Genomic DNA, 18,379 nt, shown 5'->3' on the forward strand with positions numbered 1-18,379 from the left:
AATGTGTGTATGGATCGATGGGTGAATGTGTGTATGGGTGGATGGATGGATGTGTGTATGGATGGATGAATGTGTGTATGAATGAATGTGTGTATGGATGGATGGATGAATGTGTATGGATGTGTGTATGGATGGATGTGTGTATGGATAGATGGATGAATGTGTGTATGGATGGATGGATGAATGTGTGTATGGATGTGTATATGGATGGATGTGTGTATGGATGCATGTGTGTATGGATGGATGGATGAATGTGTGTATGGATGTGTGTATGGATGGACGAATGTGTGTATGGATGGATGGATGAATGTGTGTTTGGATGGATGTGTGTATGGATGGATGAATGTGTGTATGGATGGACTAGGAAGATGCAAATGATTTGCTCATCTGGGCTCAATAAAGTCGTCTGAATCTGAATAATAACATCACGATGATACTGAGGGATCGGCTGCACATCAGTAATAACTGATATTTATCATGTTGACTGTTGTCACCTTGTTGGCCACTGAGAAGACATTTGCTGATGCAATTCTTCTAATTACCTCCACTGGAGACATCATTTTTTTTGGTAATATTTTCACATTTTTCCGTCTGTAGGTGAGCAACACACATCAAAAAGTAAAGGACTGAATTTTCTAGGGGTCCAGAGCAGATTTAGATGCAACTGTCTGAGGATGTAGTTCATGGCCCAAGAGAGATGTTGGTATTGATCTAGACCCTCATCTGGATTCAGGGCTTTTAAAAACAGTTGTTAACCTATGGCCTTGGCTGAGGTTTGAGAGCTACTTCTAGTTTTTATTATGTTTTCTTTGTGTCTGCCACAAAAGAGCAACAAAACACAAGGATCAGATTTAGTTAATGACCCAAATGGTAATTTTTGGTGCATCATCTAATTTCTGATGAAAAAAAAAGGGATATATTTGAATAATTTGTTGATTGTACACTTCATACAATATTCCATATAAGCAACACTGTCATATTTTGGTGATTTGCGGAATCTTTTAATCAAAGAATAAATGTCATTACCTTCCTGTTAATCAACTGATGATGTTTTTACTTCACTCACGCTGTGATTACAACTTTATAAACCGCTGTTGAAAAGCATCATTATAATCATCTTATGATTGATTTAATTTTAACAGCGACATGGTGTTTTGACACAAACACATGTACACATCTTTCAGGCAGGGTTTTTCAAAGTCAAGTTTTTAACCAATAATTATTGATTTTTTTTATTATTATTAATTATTCTGTTGATCAATAATTGTCAGAAAATGTTAAAAAAGTGATTATGAGTGTTTACCAAATCTCAAAATGTATTTCTACACATTGGACCAGAGAATTCTGCGCCATTGGCGGATATTTTTACTATACTTTAGGAAAACGATGACATCATATTCCCATCATTCATTGTCTTATGTTTGGAGACAGTAGAGTGACCAACTACTGTCAATGAAAAGTAACTGAAGTCAGTGTGAAAAGACACTAGATATCACTAGAACACATCCTGTCTTTAGAGATTTCACACACGGGGGTGAAAAAAAAAGAAGGTGTTGAATCGTAAAATAAAGAGAGGAGAAAACAAAACCTATTTTTACTTGAATAAACAAAACAAATCAGTGATTGTTCCACACACAGTCAGCTGCACTGGACATGCACAGCGCACCAGTTTATATGCGCTGTGTGTGTGTGTGTCAGTGCCCGCAGTAAAAACAGTTAGATGCATCTCACTTGTGCGGCAGAATTGTGCATTTCCTTCTCTGAAAGTATTTAGGTTTATGACAGAAAGTCGGTAGATTTGTCACTAGTCGTTTTAAAAAAAAAAAACATTTAAATATTCACACGGAAAACGACACGAACCATAAACGACATCATTTCCCCTTTTTTTACAACCCTATCTGTCAAAATGCAGTTGATTGGACCTTTAAAAAAGTATTTTACATGATAAACACGATCTAAATATCAGCAACAACAACAACAATAACACAAAGACACCTACTGTATCTGCGTCCCCATTAAGAGCAGCTAGGTCTAGTGGAGTCCGTCCCTGTCTGTCAGGTTGGTTCACGTCTGCACCTGCGTCCACCAGAAGTTGCACGGCACTTTTCTGACCCTTCAGACAGGCCAGGCTGAGAGCGGTCAGACCCTCCTGATCAGCGGAGGACAGAGAAGCACCTGGAACCACAAAACAACACAAAATCCATTCACAATGCGACAGTTCACACACATACTCGGACATGGTGGAGACTCTCACCCTTTGACGACAGGAGTTCCACAGGGCTGGTGTGGCCCTCGGAGGCGGCCAGCATCAGTGCAGTGCGGCCCTGCTTGTCACAGACGTTGATGTCAGCACCATGTTTGAGCAACAATTCTGAAACCTGTAGAAGAAGGAGAGGGATATTATTAGCAGATAAATAAAATAGCAGAAGTTTAAAAAATTACTTAGAGAGTACAAAATCCAACATAAAGTCTGTCGAGACAGTTCAAGATTAAGATTTTGACCAAACTGCACCCTAACCTATATGAGTTAATTATACATGTATTACATATTAATAATAATAATTATGTATTAATAATACATTATACATTTTTTATAGCAGTACTGACATTTATTATTAGTTATTATGAGTTATTAATGGAAATGCCAAAATTCAAGTGAATTGTACTGCTCAAAAATTAGTCGTTTAGCAGTTGGGCAGATGACCTCTTGCCCCCACCCGCCCATGCGCTGCTGCTGTGTACACACAAACGCTCCCTCAGTCAGGTCTGATAGTATTGCTTGACAAATCTATGATTTGATGTTTACCTGACAATAAACATATTATCAACAAAGAATTGATCATACGTTTGATCATATGTCGACATTAACTTTCAGGTAACAGACTAATCAGTAAATGCTGACACAATCTACAGAGAACTAGTTAATTGATGGTTAATAACAGTGCAAAAACACTAGTTATAGTCAACAGGAACTTTTGTATAGGGTTAGGGTTAGAATCTGTAGAGGACAACCAAACTTTACCAAAATCAATCAATACCGACTTCTACAGGTGCAATACTTGTTAAAAATGTGTGTCAAAATATAATTTTAGATGAATTATTGTCTTGATCTATACACATCTCATTCTACAGACTGAAGAGAACACGTTTGTTTCGCACAGATCTGCGCAAATATCACACAATAATCATTCTAAATATGATGAGAGTAATGATGTAAAAATGACCATTCCCTCTGATATCGCCAATCATATCGCTGTCAAAGTAATTGCAATTAGATATTTATTCAAAATAATTCAGTGTTACCAAACAGAATCTTGAATCAAGATCTATATCAAACCAAAACCTTCATCTCAAGAGAATTCAATCCAAATCTGTCCTTTGAAAACATGGCCACAAACACAAGCTCCTGTGTGAAGGTAACACATTCAAATTAAACATTTAAAAAAATGACCAGACACCTCCGCACCTGTGTGTGTCCATGTTTGGCGGCACTGAGCAGCGGGACCATCCCTCTGCGGTTGGGTATCTCCAGCCCTGCCCCCCGCTCCAGCAGGAACGCACACGTCTCCATCCTCCCTCTCCCTGCTGCTGCGCTCAGCACTGACAGGGACGAGCCGACGAGGCGGAGGAGAGTATGGAATTGACACATATGGGAGAGAAGGAGAAGCAGCCGTGAGAAGCAGAGAGAGAAAAAAAAGGAACTTCTCATTTCCATAATCTAGTTGACAGCAATACAGGTGTTGTTGTAGCTCTTTATATCGGTTAATATTTTCTGTGTTAATGCAACAAACCCTGTGCTGCAGAGCTTTAACAACGAGGTACTCAAACACCAACTATCATTTTTACCAAACATGACACAAACACTGTGCTTGGTCATTTTTTTATCGCAAGTCCTTCAGCTAATTGAGCAGCTGGGGACGCAGAGAAAGATATTGGTGTCATTTAATAACCTCCAACACCTAACTCCAAATATATGAGAGCAATAACAGTCCTGTTGTTTTGTTTAAGGTGACTTTGCGCATAATTGTGTAGTGTGGCTGGTGCTTCCAGTATACATACTGAAAATAATCGTATTAAAAGACAATATTCTATGGCTGTAATAACCAGGATGCACTGCTGTCTTCTAGTAATTGTGATCTCAGATATTTTCCAAATCCCTGCTTTGGTAATCAGACTTTAACACGTATCCTTGACTGATGGTTTTATCTGTGCAAATGGACGGTAATCCAATGATAATAACACTAAACGTAAACATTAAACAAAGCCCCAGCGCTGCATCACACGAGCGTAAACATTTAATGCTCTGACACGTTGTGTCTCAGCCCTGATGGTGGACTGTGTAATAGAATTACACTCTAATGGCGCAGTGGGCAGAGATACAGGCTTTTGTCCGACATGCTTTCAGGAGACGGAGCGAACAGAATCACATCTGAGATCCAGGTAAAAGTGTTACAATCGAATAACAAATGCTTTTTAGATGCTACAAATGTGACTGGACGCGATTTCCTGTGTGATTTTCTTTTCTGCCAAACACTATTTGTAATAGAACTGATAATGGTTTATAGAAAAACAAAACACAATGCTGTAACCTACAGAAGTGTATTGCTGCTGCTTGAAAAAACACTTTTCAGATGATGAATAATAATGAATTAATGAATGAATTAATTAATATTGTTATTTTATATTATATAGGTTTATTTTAAGAACAATAGTCATATTACATTATAACATCATACTGATCTGTTTGAATTTTGCTGATGTGGCAGTAATATGCTACCATAGTAACCAGTGAGCAGGTGTCTGTATACATGCACAGTGCTTTCACGTACAGGTACGTTCACTGCTATGTATGTATTGATTGCACTGTGGGAGAACGTGCCGGAAACGCAACCCCAACGCCCTTGATTATGACACTGGAAATCAACACTGATGGACAGAAAGAGGTGAGAGAGCTAAATTTATCAGACTGATAGAATGAGAAATGCACCGGTTTCTCCCCAGAGAGAGTCGTGAGCGTCCATCTGCACTGCCAGCTGTTCATCTTTCAAGTCCAGCAAGCTCTTCACCACCTGCAGGAAAAGACAATTTTACACTCCTCTGTGCTGCTGTCTCGCTGTTTTCACAAAAAAAAAAAACACCCACAGATTGACTGGAGCAGACAGCAAGTGAAAGTCAGTAAATTCGAAATTATAAATCTACATAAAAAGAGAAAGAAATGCTGATACATACCTGTGTGTGTCCCATACTTGCTGCAGCGGTGACCACCTGCTGTGCAGCCTGTCTTTTCCCAGTCACGGTCTCATTACTGTTGTGCTGCTGTGGGTCACTGAGATTCTCTGCTCCCCAGTCCTGGCCCAGCAAGATGTTGATGATTTCTGCATGACCCTTCAGCGCAGCATGGACCAGCGCACACTGACCATTCTTATCAGTGTGGCCCACCTGGCAGAGAGGGAGAGAGACAGAGAGAGGAGGGGAACCTGTAAAGACTTACAGCACTGTTCCTGGACAGTGCCTGTAACATGCTGGCCTAGATCAGACTGGTTTATACCTAGAATAGATCACCCAAAACGGTTGTGAGTGTAAAATAATGGCTGCTCTGGACATTGGTGTAAAAGTACAGAGACACAGTGTTCTGACATGAAAATTGCACAGACCACACACTTCACACACCAAATTTGATTCTTTCTGTCCCTGCACAGTTAAATCAAGCGGTTGTAGCTCAACTTTAATCAGACTGTCCTTGTCCCAGTATACAAGCACTGGTGGTTATTAAATGAAGAGCGTCTGCCTCGGGTACAGAATGCCGAGGCCAGTTTGGGTCCAGCAGAATGTATACATGGCAGTTTCATTCCTCCATTGTCTACTGCTTTATCCTCCACACAAGGGTCACGGGGGGGGGGAGCCCATCCGTCACACCCTGGACGAGTTGCCACTCCGTTTCAGGGCAAACATAGAAATGAACAACCTTTCACTCTCAAATTCACACCGTTGGTCAATTTGTGTCCAGTTAAGATAATCTGCATGTTTTTGGAGTGCGGGAGGAAACCAGAGAATCCTGAGAAAACCCACGTGCACGCGTCCAAACAGAAAGGCCCTCCATCGAAACCAGGTCGCGAACTTCAGTCTTTTTGCTGTAAGGCAACATTGCTAGCCACTGCACCACAATCAGAGGCGATTCTAGGGTCTCTTGGGACCCTAGGAAAAATTCATAGGGGGCCCCTCCAACCAGTGTTCACCCTTATATGATGAATAATCTGTGAAATATGCAATTTAAAAATAGAATTCTGAAGAACAATAAAAAACATAAATTGTCTCCACATTGTCAATGCTGTAGTGTTTCAAACTACAGCCTTCGGGGGCCCCCTTTTGGCCCGGGGCCCCAAGCATTTACCTGCCTTGCCTGTTGGCAAACAGCGCCTCTGACCACAAGAACTCCACTGACCTTGGTTCCTTTCTTGCACAGCAGACTGACGACGTCCACGTGTCCGGCGGCGGCGGCCAGGCACAGGGGCGTCATCCCGTTCTCGGCGCTCCCGTCCACAGGAGCCCACATCTCCAGCAACAGGGCCACCATCTCCACATGTCCCAGGTGGGCATGTACGGCCAGGATCGGAGCACGTCCTACCACCTCCGTACACCAGGTCACACTGGCGCCGCCGAGCATCAACAGCCTGCTTACCTGCAGGATGATCACAATGAATATTTTATCTCTGTATATAAAATGATATGTCGTTATGAACTACAATACTGTGCAAAAGTCTTAGGGAAACATGCTGTAATGACCCAATATAATTAGTTCTCAATCTCGTTACTGGGAAACAACCACAAAACACAGGAAATAGGCAGTATTAAAAAAAACAGAACACTTTTGTCCTACTTTTGTGTGTCGAAAATGGCTGCAGTGAAAAAGGGTCTATTACACCAAGTTTATCCAAGTCATGCTTGAGCATTAAATACACATATTTAGGGAGTTTAACTCACTAGGCCAAAGATCACAGAATTTGACAGACATATAATCATCATTTTGTAAGATTCCTTCTGAAAACTTGGACAGAACAGTGGGACAGACTTAAAGACTGCACATTTTTCCTGTATTTTCTGGTTGTATCTGAATAAAGATACCTTCAAATAAAAAATAGACGGTCATTAAAACTTTTGCAACAGCAACAACAAGGCTCCAGTGGTCGCTTTAGACGTTTCGCACAGTCCTGCATGTAGGTCACCTTGATGTTCGGTGTATAAAGGTTCCTCAGGGAGGCCAGCGCAGCGGACAAACTGTCTGTGCTGTAGTTCACCCACATGGCCTGCAGAACGCTGGAGGACACACCTGTCTTCTTACTCAGGCCCTGCGAGTGTTTGAGAGACAAACGGGGAGACGGAGAGAATTAAGGACGGCATGAGATTTAAGCCTCTCCAAATGAGAGTATGATTTTGTCCCAGGAGAAAACCCACGATGTACAGAGTGCGAGCCGCTCGTACAACCAGAGAAACATTCATTGTACAGTGGGCGGTTATGTATACAAGTAATATGTGTGGGTGATGGTGGAAAAACCTTAAAGCCTTAGTTCTTATGTTGTTATGATCATATAGGAGCTCATCAGAACCATATTATATGTTTTATGTAGACTCAACAGCCCCTTTATTAGGTGATTGTTAATGCAAACATTTAAGCAGCCAATTACGTGGTCCAGGCGAAAGAAGATTTAAGTGACTTTGAACGTGGCACGGTCGTTCAGAATAGTATTTCAGAAACTGCTGATCTACGGAGATTTTCCCTCACAGCCATCTCTAGTGTTTAGAGATAATGGTGTGGAAAAAGAGTAAATATCCAGTGAGAGATAATGTGTTTTCAATGTCAGAGGTCAGAGGAGAATGGACACGCAGGTTTGAAATGATAGAAAGACAACAGTTACGCAAGTAAGCACTAAAACCAAGGTATGCAGAAGAATAAAGGCACACAAGCTGCTTTATAAGTTGTCCCCTGTGACTGGTGACTGTATTTTACCTACTCCATATCGCAGAATGTCTTTATGCACTGCCCACAATGGTTTCCGAGCATGAATACTACCTACTGATTCTTCATGACACACAAATTGAGGATAACTCCACATTCTTTCAGTGCACATGACTTTTGTTTTTAATGTCTAGTCCGTCTCAGGTTTGCCTTAGGGGTGTCAAACATACAGGGTGAATTTGTAAAGATTAACACGATATCTTTCAGATCCAGATACCTGTGACTAATGGCATATTTACTCACTTCGGCACAGCACGGCACGGCACAATTAGGTTGCATCTCCACTACAAAAAAAGTACCTACTTAACGTGGGAGGAGTCATCACTGCACGGCTGAGGGAAACTGTGGTGACTTTGTTTTATACGCGACACACACACGAGTGACTAGTGACTTTACACCAGACTCCTGTAGTTGTTGGAGATTAACCCACGTTTTTAGGATTAGATCACTTAGTAGTTTTAAGTGATCTACAGTTCGGCTTGATTTGTGTGGAACGTCTCTTCCTGTGACGGCACTCTAGCCAGTGGAACCTCACCTGAGGAGGTACTAAAAATAGTACCTGGTACCCGGTACTATGCTAGTGGAAACGCTACTTAAACCGTGCCATGGCGTGAGCGAGGCGAGGCGAGTAGAGCCGGTAGAAATACGCCATAAAAGTGCTATGCCTTTGTTGATCCACTGTCATCTGTAAGTGATTGTGATTTTTATGTAAATGTTAAACTTAGGAACAAGGCATTTCAGGTTGTTCATTATATGTTTTGTAAGAAGATACTTCATTGGCATGCTTCTGATAGTACTTAATAGTATGTATTTGTGTGTGGACAGGATTATTTTTGAAAATGGAGGAGCAAAACCTACATTTTCAAAACATACCCAACTACGTGTGGACCAGGCTTTAATGTGTTTGTGTGTAATAATATTCAGGAAAAGGGCAATGTCGTGTTTAAGTGAAGGCACTGGGATTCAAAGAGATTCAAAGGGAGTTTTAATCCGTTCCATTCATCCATGCACTGCAGAGGCAGGGCCCACCCTGGACAGGTCATCAGTCTATCACAGGGCAAACGGCCAGAGATAAACAGCTATTCACACTCACACTTCACACTTCACACCCTGTCAGTTTCAAGTTTTCAATTAACCTCAGTTTGTATGTTTTTGGACTGTGGGAGGAAGCCAGGACATAACTCACTCAAACACGAATAGAACATGTAAACTCCACACAAAGACACAGCTGAGTTGTATGAGGATTCAAACCTTGTTGCTGCAAAGCACCAGTGCTCACCACTGCAACACTGAGCCACCCAAAAACCTACATACCAAGTTACATACATAGACATAGTATCAGAGTTCATTTCACCTTGAATATGTGAGCCTTGAGGATGTGGTGTCCCAGTTCCATGGTTTGCTGCCGGTTCAGCTTCCCCTCCTGTCTGGAGAACATGAAGGCGAGGAGCGCATGGCCACTCCTGCAGACATGCATAGACACTTATTTACTTGAATGCACAGTCTTCTAAACACACAAACTGACCTCAAATACAAGCATCTGGTGCTGTGCGGTGCTGTGTTTTGTGATCACCTGGGATCACAGAGGAAGTCCGTGCTCTCTCCGTCTGCTCTCCAAACCAGCCACTCTCTGAAGGAAGGATGACACAGCATACGTGTGCCGTCCCTGCGCCTAACCTACAAACACAAAAGACACAAAATATTGAGTCCGTGGGAACCGTGTGCATGCTCTCTGTCGTACACTTTTCACTCAAAAGAAACAATGAAGAACATGGTAACCATGGAAACTTGAGATTAACATGCTGGACTGGCATGAACCCTGTGGAAATGTGAAGAGGGTTTCCACAGGCATGGAACGTAGAAAGTGATTCGGCCTTGAATGAAACATAACATTCTAACTGTATTTGAAATTATTTCAGCCAAGGCTGTTCAGAAAGCCTTTGAAAGCTGATCTGCCACATCCTTACATCGCTTTATCCTCCACATGAGGAGCTGACATAGGGCAGAAGGCAGGGTTCACCCTGGACAAGTCACTAGCACATCATTGTAAGGCCAGCATATGGAGATGGAATGCTAGCAACTACAGACAGAGATATGGGATGAGAACATTTTGTGTCAAATAAAACTGACTGACTGCATGGTCACAATATTAAAAAATATAGCAGGTTTTCTCTGTTTGCCCATGTTCACATTCCAACTATCCATTTAAAAATAAAAGTAACAATGCCAGGACTCTTTTGTCATCCACACAGAAACAGTGTATGCACATGATTTATTTCATGGGACAAAAGACACTGAGCATGCAATCACACAACAGCTCATCATGCAGACGTAGCACAAAAGTCTTACCATGAATCCAGCCAGGCTGTCTAATCTCTGCTGGAAGTCCATCCACTCCAGCTCCCCCCTCACACTGCCTGCATTCAGTGCCCGGAACATTTGTTCGTCAGTCAGTGGGTGCAGAGAAGCCAGCGCCACATTTAGCACCGGTAGTATCCGTTCAAAGAGCTCCTTATCCGGAAAACTCACGCGACACATCAGCAGGTACACCTGACAAATATTCATACACCGTGTTAATGAGACTGTAAGGGATTAACATCAATATACTTCTTCTTCTCATTATTATTATTATTGTTATTATTATTATCATTGTTATTATTGTTATTATTATTATTATTATTATTGTTATCATTATTATTATCATTGTTATTATTGTTATTATTGTTATTATTGTTATTATTATTATTATTATTAATAACAATAATAAGTAAGAATAGATAACCACAGAATGGCCTCACTGTATTCAGGATTAAAACCTGGAACTCTCTTGATGTCAGTATCACCACCGTACCACTGTATCACACACAATCTGTGCACGGCAATAAAAATAGAAGGTAGCCAGCGCTGTCTTATAATTGTCCCCAGTAATTTGATGTGGGATGTAGGATGTGTCACATCTCAGCTATTATGGAGCTTAGATCTATACAGTGTAGCATCCTTATATGATCAACTGTACATTAGTCATTTGTTTGTCTCTCCATATAAAATAATATAAATGAGGAAAATAGAAACTAAAGATTTCACACAAACTCATAATTAACTGCTGATTGTCCACTACACACTTGAAGCACACCTCTGTTCTTTCTCCACATCCATTACCCAATCATTCAATGATCACCTCTCTAAGCCTTTGTGTGTTGAAGAAAATACAACTGCCCTTTGCTTTTTAGTCACTCTGGACAATTTTTGCGGGCACTCTGTGCAAAGTGTTTGATCCTGTCTTTTTTTTTTCATCTTCATTGATTTGAATAGCGTGTAAGTACACTTTCATTCTTTTATGGAGAAAATCAAGGGGGGAACAATGTGCTCTGTGTTCAGGTGCCTTTGAACCATTTGTGGGGAGTTTAAAGACAAAGACTGCTTCCGGCTTCAGGCCCAGCGCGGTTTATAGAGCTCCGGACGCCCCCTGGTCTATGACTGTTTTGGGTTCCCAGAGCACAAAGTCCATCCCCTGTCTTCTCTTCTGATTAAAAATTGGGGGTGCAACAGTACGTGTATTCGTCCAAAATGTTTTATATATAAGTGTGAGAGAAAGATAACAAGTGCATCCAAAAATACACTAAAAAATAAAATGTCTGTTTAGCAAACAATTTCAAAATAGCTTCAGTGATAGATGACGATAATCGTTTCTTGTTGGAATACAATATCTGACCTCTGACAGGGAGACGGGCACAACCAGATAGTTTCCTCCCTTCAGGGCCAAGTGGCCTTTGTGGAACAGATCCAGGGTGAGCTGTAGGTAGAGGATGGAGCCGTGGCTTCGTGTAGATAGGTGGCTGCTGAACTTGCTGAGGAGCAGCGGATCGGGGGCGGAACCTGTTGGTGTGGTGACGTTAGCGGCGACCTGGGTGCTGCCACTGACCCGATGATGGATGTAGTCGCTGAGGTCGGCTCCCAGGTCGCTGCTGTCTGGTAGAATGTCCAGAGAGATGCCAGAGAAGGGGAGGAGTGTGGTGATTTCCTGCAGAAGAAGGACCAGTGTTGACATTTAGAAGGGTTTATTGTCAGAGATTGAATTTACTACACATGATAATCTATAATGTAAGTATGAATATTTGATTATTCAACATTTAGTTTGATTACAGATCATGTTATTCGTAATTATGTTAAAAAAGATTTAAAAAATGATTTCTACTACACTGATGATCTAATTTGTGGTGCATCTATTACCACAAGGTGGTAACAGCGGCAAGCATTCGGTCAGAGGACTTCATTTTGTTTGCAAAAGGGATGACAATTTCGAGGTTTTCCTGAATGCAGCACACTGTCGACCCCGCAAAAGTTGAGAAATTTACCATGGTCTTTGAATGCATCACTTTAGCTTCTCCTCTTGTCTCAACATGCAAACCCTGCATTGGGGATGTAAGTGGTTATAGCCTTAGAATGAGAATGTTATATGCTCTTTAAGCAGGTGCTTTGCTTTATGGATCCCCCACCATTGTCATAAAATGGACTTTTGACCCCGGATTTATTCATTATTTATACTTTAACTTGTCATTTGGACTTTCAGCATCCTGCTTTGACTTAACTTCCTGTTTTATTTTGAATCCATGCTTGTATGTTGTTTCTGTTTGTCTTACTTCCTGCTGTTTCTCGTTTGTTGATTACCTTCACCTGTTATATTGGTTGTACCTGTGATATTCAACAGGGTCCCCATGGGTCCTTGAAATCCTTGTTAAAACAAATTCCAAAGCCCTTGAAAGCTTTTAAAAATAAATAGACATGGGTCACTGAAAGCGCTTGAATTTTGTGCAAGAAAGAAGTTAAGTTGATATTTAGGTAAATGTCAATGCCTTGTTTGTTAAGACGTCACCTACTGTTTCATGCCCTGCATTGCTTCATGTATGTAGACTAGGCCTATGCAGAACTACAAATCAATAAATGAATTTGAAGGAATTGCTCCTGGAAAGTCCTTAAAAGGTCCTTGAATTTGATATCAATCAAAGCCTGACCCAAACTAGAGGATTTTTAGAGACCACGTACACAACGTACGGACTTTGTAACTGACTTTTTTTAATCCCGAGAAAGCACAGACCAGGCGATCCAGTCAAGACGCATGACCACACACTTTGTGTTTCATCAAATGATTTCAGGGAGGAGATTCCAGGGATTTGGGATCTCACAGAACGAGGACTTCAGAATATAAACAGACATGGAGGCGGACTGTCGGCGTTGTCAGTTAATAGCTGTTGAGTGTGCGATGTTTTGTGCTGAGAACAAAAAAAAACTGTGGGTGAAGGCGCAATCAACTTGGATTGTACAAGTTACGGTTCTAAACAAAAGTATGCAACATCCATTTCCTGGTCACCTCGCTAACCCCTCACACTACAAGATAATTTGGCCATATAATCTGTTCAAATCAGCCTAAAATTAAGGCCCCCGCGATTGTTGGAAGTGCCAAATATGGACAAAAAACTGGCCAATTTTCCTCTAGCGTGGGGCAGGCTTTACTATGCAGATGAAGAAGAATGACATCCTTTCTGGGGTGTTAGTGAGTGGAGGAGTCCTCTGTTTGTTTCCACCTCTGTATTTAAAAATGCATGTAGCATGCCCTTGGTGCATTGGCTGAGGACAAATGAGAAGCACCAAAAGCAGGACCCATTCCTCAGATGCTGTTGCCTCTGACTCACACAGAGCCATGGGATACAGTACAGTAAATGGTGTGACAATGACTCAAGCTCCAACGTTGCTCACAGGCCTCTCTCACATTCACATTTCATCTCCTCTCTCACCATCCTCGACTGCTCAACACTGGCCAAAAACCAGCCGTAACGGATTCAAAAATAAATAAAAATAAATTCCATGTTACTGCAGCTCTGTTGGTCATTAGCAAAGAATGACGTTTTGGTTTAACGTCAAGCACTTGACTTGTCATCCAAACCATTCTCTGCTAAACTCCAGGTTGTAAGCACTTTCTGTGAAATGGCTGAGAAAGCGTGATAAAAACCTCTTTACCTTTAAAGTTTTGAATGTAATGTTCACTGACCTCAAATGCATAACAAAAAAGTAACCCCAAATATGTTTTGTGTATTCTCAAACACTAATCCAATTATGTAACTGGCTGACTGGCTGGCTGTCAAGCTCCAGACTCCCTGCAGACTCTCAGTATTTTTATCCATTCAGGACATAATCCCATGCAGCTTTTGGGGACTTGGCTTGGGCATTGGACAGATGTGTGTGCTCTTTGGTGGGATTACCAACCGGATTGAGAATAAGCATCAGACTAGGGAGCTCAACAGTGCCAAAAGCCACCGTGTCAGCACCACGGCAGTAACAGTTCATCATCAGACACACAAAGAGCAAGGAGCCGAGAGAAAAAAGACACAGGTATTGGAAACGACTCTGTGCTTTAGGTAAGATTGAAAGAGTCAATTCACCAACACTGCGTTCTCTGTTTTAAAGGTTAATTCCACAAAAACTTTAAAAATACTTATAGATAATCAAGATTGGTATTGGTGACAGGCAGCTAAATTGGTGCATCTTTAAATTTGGAGCAGAAAATTGGCAAAATATATAGACATTTGCAAAATATCTACACTCACCAGCAGGCCTGTTCTGACTGTGACCACCAATTTAAGCCACACTGGAAATTTGGAGATTATTTTAGTGATGAAGGTTGCGATGGTATCACCATAGTCCGGTTTGTGGAACTCCGCCTCATTAAGGCTGTCGACCAATATGATGTAGTCGTCTTCGGGGAGCCTCCTCTCTGAATAAACACAATAATAAAGACAGAAAAGATTATTAAATTAAACATTAAATTATATAGTCATATAGCATACAGTCAAGAATAATGTAATATCGATTTGTTTTGCAGTGCAGGATATGCTAAGAAACACACCCACTGTTGATTATGTTCTGCTGCAAGTAGCGAGAGGCCGTTGTTTATTAGCACCAAACAGAAACAAGCCATATTCATCATGTGCCACATTATTGAAGCCGCCAGCGTTTTCTCTGCTGGCCTGTGAGGACTCATACACTTAGGCACAAGGGCTCTCCATTTTTTAGTAGCCTGCTTAATAGAGCTGGAGTAGACAAAAACACTCCTGTACTCAGACTGTGGAGGGCCTGCCCTTAATAACACATCAGTCTAGCTGACTGACTGTAGCATGAGAAATTGAGCTGGCTAATTTACCCTCCGCAGATTATTTTGTGACCTTGAAAATCCTGTGGGACACTGATGACTCACCTTTTGGATAGAAAAAAAACCACTCATCGTTTCCTATGTAAATGACCTAACATCTGTTTCACACTCCACACCGTTTCAAATCATTGACCTTCGCTGTGAAAAAATAATCTATGGCCCATCACTGAGCCGTTAATGAGCTGTTTCACACAGGAGATGGGAGCCTGTAATTGCAGAGTGAGGGAGTAAGAGATTTTTCATCCTAAATTGATACTATTTTCAACTATAAAGAAACGAAATGGCTTTAAATTTTATAATCACATTTTTCTGTTAAGCTGCAGTGTAAACTTTCCTCGTCCTTATTTTGAAAGCAAGCTCTGTCAAGCAGTACTATCAGACCTGGCTGAGGGGCGGGCGGGGACAAGAAGCATTTAGCCCATTATCCTATAAAAGTGCTGAATGACAGCAGAATTATGCTTTATCCATACAGTTCCCAACACTTCATCCACATGAAAGCCCCCAAATGAACTCTATACACTATTGTACATATGCCAGACCTGTACGTGGTGCTGTAACACTGCTTCAGAAATACACTAAAAACTAAGAAGTAGACGTGGTGCATGCGCTCAATGGAATAGTAAAACAAAAAAGCCGGGGTGACTAAAGACAGAATATAAAAGTGGATAAAATTCAATATGATTAAAAAAAACAACCAAACAGAAAAAAACTAGCAGATTCTCCAGACCTTTGCAAGTCTGGTCACTTTTTTACCTACGGAGCTCCCCCTACAGTTTCAGAGTACATCTTTTTCATCAGCTGAAAGGTCTGCTAAAATACCTTTAATTTTTTTGTGTATTTTTGCGTCACTTTTGGAAAAGTCATCAAATTTCAGCCTAAAAAAACAACATTTAGGACATTTTTACTGTTGTCACATGTCAAAACTGGTCAAATTTGACAAAATCAGTGTGGGCCTAGGAATTGTGTGAGTGTGTATTTGTGTCTGACTTCCTTACCTTTGCGCAGGCTGGCGATAGGCTCTAGGATTCCCTTTCTGAAGGCAGCTATTGGGTCTTGAACACAAGATCGCAGGCTGAGGGCGTTTTGTAAATGAGGCTCCTGCACCAGCACTTCCCTGTATGGGCTGAGCTGGGGAGCTCTGGCCAGCAGGGCGGCAACACTGTGCACAAACTCCGGCACCAGACAGGTGTAAGTGTTGTCAGCCTGACAGAAATGGTAGGCGACCACCTGGTAGGAGGAAGAGGCAGGTGAACAACTGAAGAGCAACATCTGCAATTGCACGGTGGACCTAGAACCCGGAAATAATGATTTGGGGAGGAAAAAATGAATTTTTTCTGACATAATGAGTGATAAATAAAGGTTATAATAGGTTATAATAAATATTATTATAATAATAATAATAACAATAATTGGAATATGATGATCCAGATTTAAATCCCTGTAAACAAACAAACACAATCACAACTACTCTACCAGTGCAAAAAAACATATATATGAACTGTTTACTACTGTTTACTACTAAATTTGCTTACATAAAACAATCAAAACCTTTTTTTTTGCCCTCTCTAGAGGATGATCCCCATATTTGATTAGGAAAAAATGGCTGTTTTTTTTTTACATTGGATTCCATTCCTGACATTTCTCCGCACTTGGGACCGGCACTAGGAGTACACTGCATGTGGCCCCCTTGTGGTTGGGGTTAATTAAAGGTCCCATGACATGCTGCTTTTTGGATGCTTTGATATTGGCCTTAGGGGCACACGAATACTATATCTAAAGTCTCTTTCCCACAGAAGAGAATTGCAGCCACTATGAGCCAGTCCCTAAATGAGCTTTCCTAAAATGACTAATTTCAGTCTGTAGCTTTAAAAATGCTAATGAGGAGGAGAGTGGCAGGTCAAGGTGGAGGGTGGGGGTGTGGCCTGGCCCAGCTTGCGGCCACAGTACCACGTGTAATGTTTACAGTGGATGTATTGCAATGGCTAAAAGAAGTAGAAACTCAGCGGCTACAGCAGGACGTCTCCGAACGGTTAGTTTAAAATATTGTGTCTGGATACGGTACTTTAGTTGGTTTGTTTATGTATGCTGGGGTATTAAACTCAAATGACCTGGGGCCCAATGAGCGTCTAGACTGGTCAAGAGGAGGCCGGTGTAAAAAAGTGGAAAAAAACAACTGTTCAGTAGCAGGAAAGTCTGAATATATAAGTTAAACCTATGTACAACTGTGGTTCCTGTTCACAATACAATAAGCACTGGGATTAATTTAATTTAGTAATGATGAATAAGCTCTGAAGTTTTATCAAGCACATTTTATAGTCATAGTGAACACTTTGAGTTTCTTTTTGAGTGATGTAGAATGGTTGACAATCAAGGAAGGAAGGAAGAAATTTGACTGCATCAATTCAGATGTGTTAAGATCTCAAAAAAGAAGGACAGTCATTAAAGAGACTGATGTCACAGTATATAAAAAGCAATAAAGTTTATGATAAAATAGCAGAGAAATTTGCTGTAAACACAAGGAAAGCGGCGGCTGAGTCATAACTTAGCATTCGCTCGTTCAACATATTACCGCAGAGCGTCTCTAAAACACACTGGTTTATTGAGTTAGGAGGCTGAGAGGTAAATAAAAGGGCGAGGGAAATGAAACATACCAATGCTGCTGATGGGGATGTTTTTTTTGCAATAAAAGGAAGAAAAACGTGACAAACACAAGGAGAGAGTGCCTCAAAATGAGCAGACACAGAAACACTGTGTGTATTTTGTGCCTACATATTATACATATTTAATAGCATTCACGTACAGCCTCCTGCTTTCACCATATGTGGTCCACACATACTGTAAAAAATGACATGATCAGTGATTTTACTTTTGAGCGAACACCATCGCCATCACAAGTAGTCTGTCCAGTTCCCATGGAAACTCTTATTGAGGCCAAGTTAGTAAATTTAGAAGCTTCCATGTCATCTGTGTGATGCAATCAGCAGCAGCATGTTCTACATGTGCCCAGAAAAGAGAGAAGAACACCCTGACATTAACATCTAGAGTCACAAATATGCAGAATTGCATCTTTTATCAAAACAAATTTAAAAAAAAACAACAAAAAAACAAAAAGGAGCCGAGTTGTTGTTTTTTTTTAATTACTTTGAGCTGAGCCCTGTTTT

General features: G+C 41.1%; 1 protein-coding gene across 3 annotated transcripts in view; it reads right to left on the reverse strand.

Annotated features, from left to right (window-relative positions):
• The window catches only part of LOC131459273 (protein TANC1-like), a 63,724-nt gene that overhangs the window by 12,990 nt on the left and 32,355 nt on the right, over positions 1-18,379 (reverse strand). For all 3 annotated transcript variants that reach the window (XM_058628863.1, XM_058628860.1, XM_058628859.1), the window contains exons 11-23: positions 16,214-16,445; positions 14,617-14,783; positions 11,727-12,035; positions 10,364-10,564; positions 9,588-9,691; positions 9,369-9,477; positions 7,224-7,346; positions 6,443-6,679; positions 5,230-5,439; positions 4,988-5,069; positions 3,467-3,600; positions 2,255-2,378; positions 2,000-2,175 (exon numbers count right to left, since the gene is read on the reverse strand). In XM_058628863.1, the coding sequence (XP_058484846.1) occupies positions 2,000-2,175; positions 2,255-2,378; positions 3,467-3,600; positions 4,988-5,069; positions 5,230-5,439; positions 6,443-6,679; positions 7,224-7,346; positions 9,369-9,477; positions 9,588-9,691; positions 10,364-10,564; positions 11,727-12,035; positions 14,617-14,783; positions 16,214-16,445 (2,208 nt within the window). The remainder of the gene's footprint in view (positions 1-1,999; positions 2,176-2,254; positions 2,379-3,466; positions 3,601-4,987; positions 5,070-5,229; positions 5,440-6,442; positions 6,680-7,223; positions 7,347-9,368; positions 9,478-9,587; positions 9,692-10,363; positions 10,565-11,726; positions 12,036-14,616; positions 14,784-16,213; positions 16,446-18,379) is intronic.

This window comes from Solea solea, chromosome 5, assembly GCF_958295425.1.
Source record: "Solea solea chromosome 5, fSolSol10.1, whole genome shotgun sequence".
Classification (NCBI taxonomy): Eukaryota; Metazoa; Chordata; class Actinopteri; order Pleuronectiformes; family Soleidae; genus Solea; species Solea solea.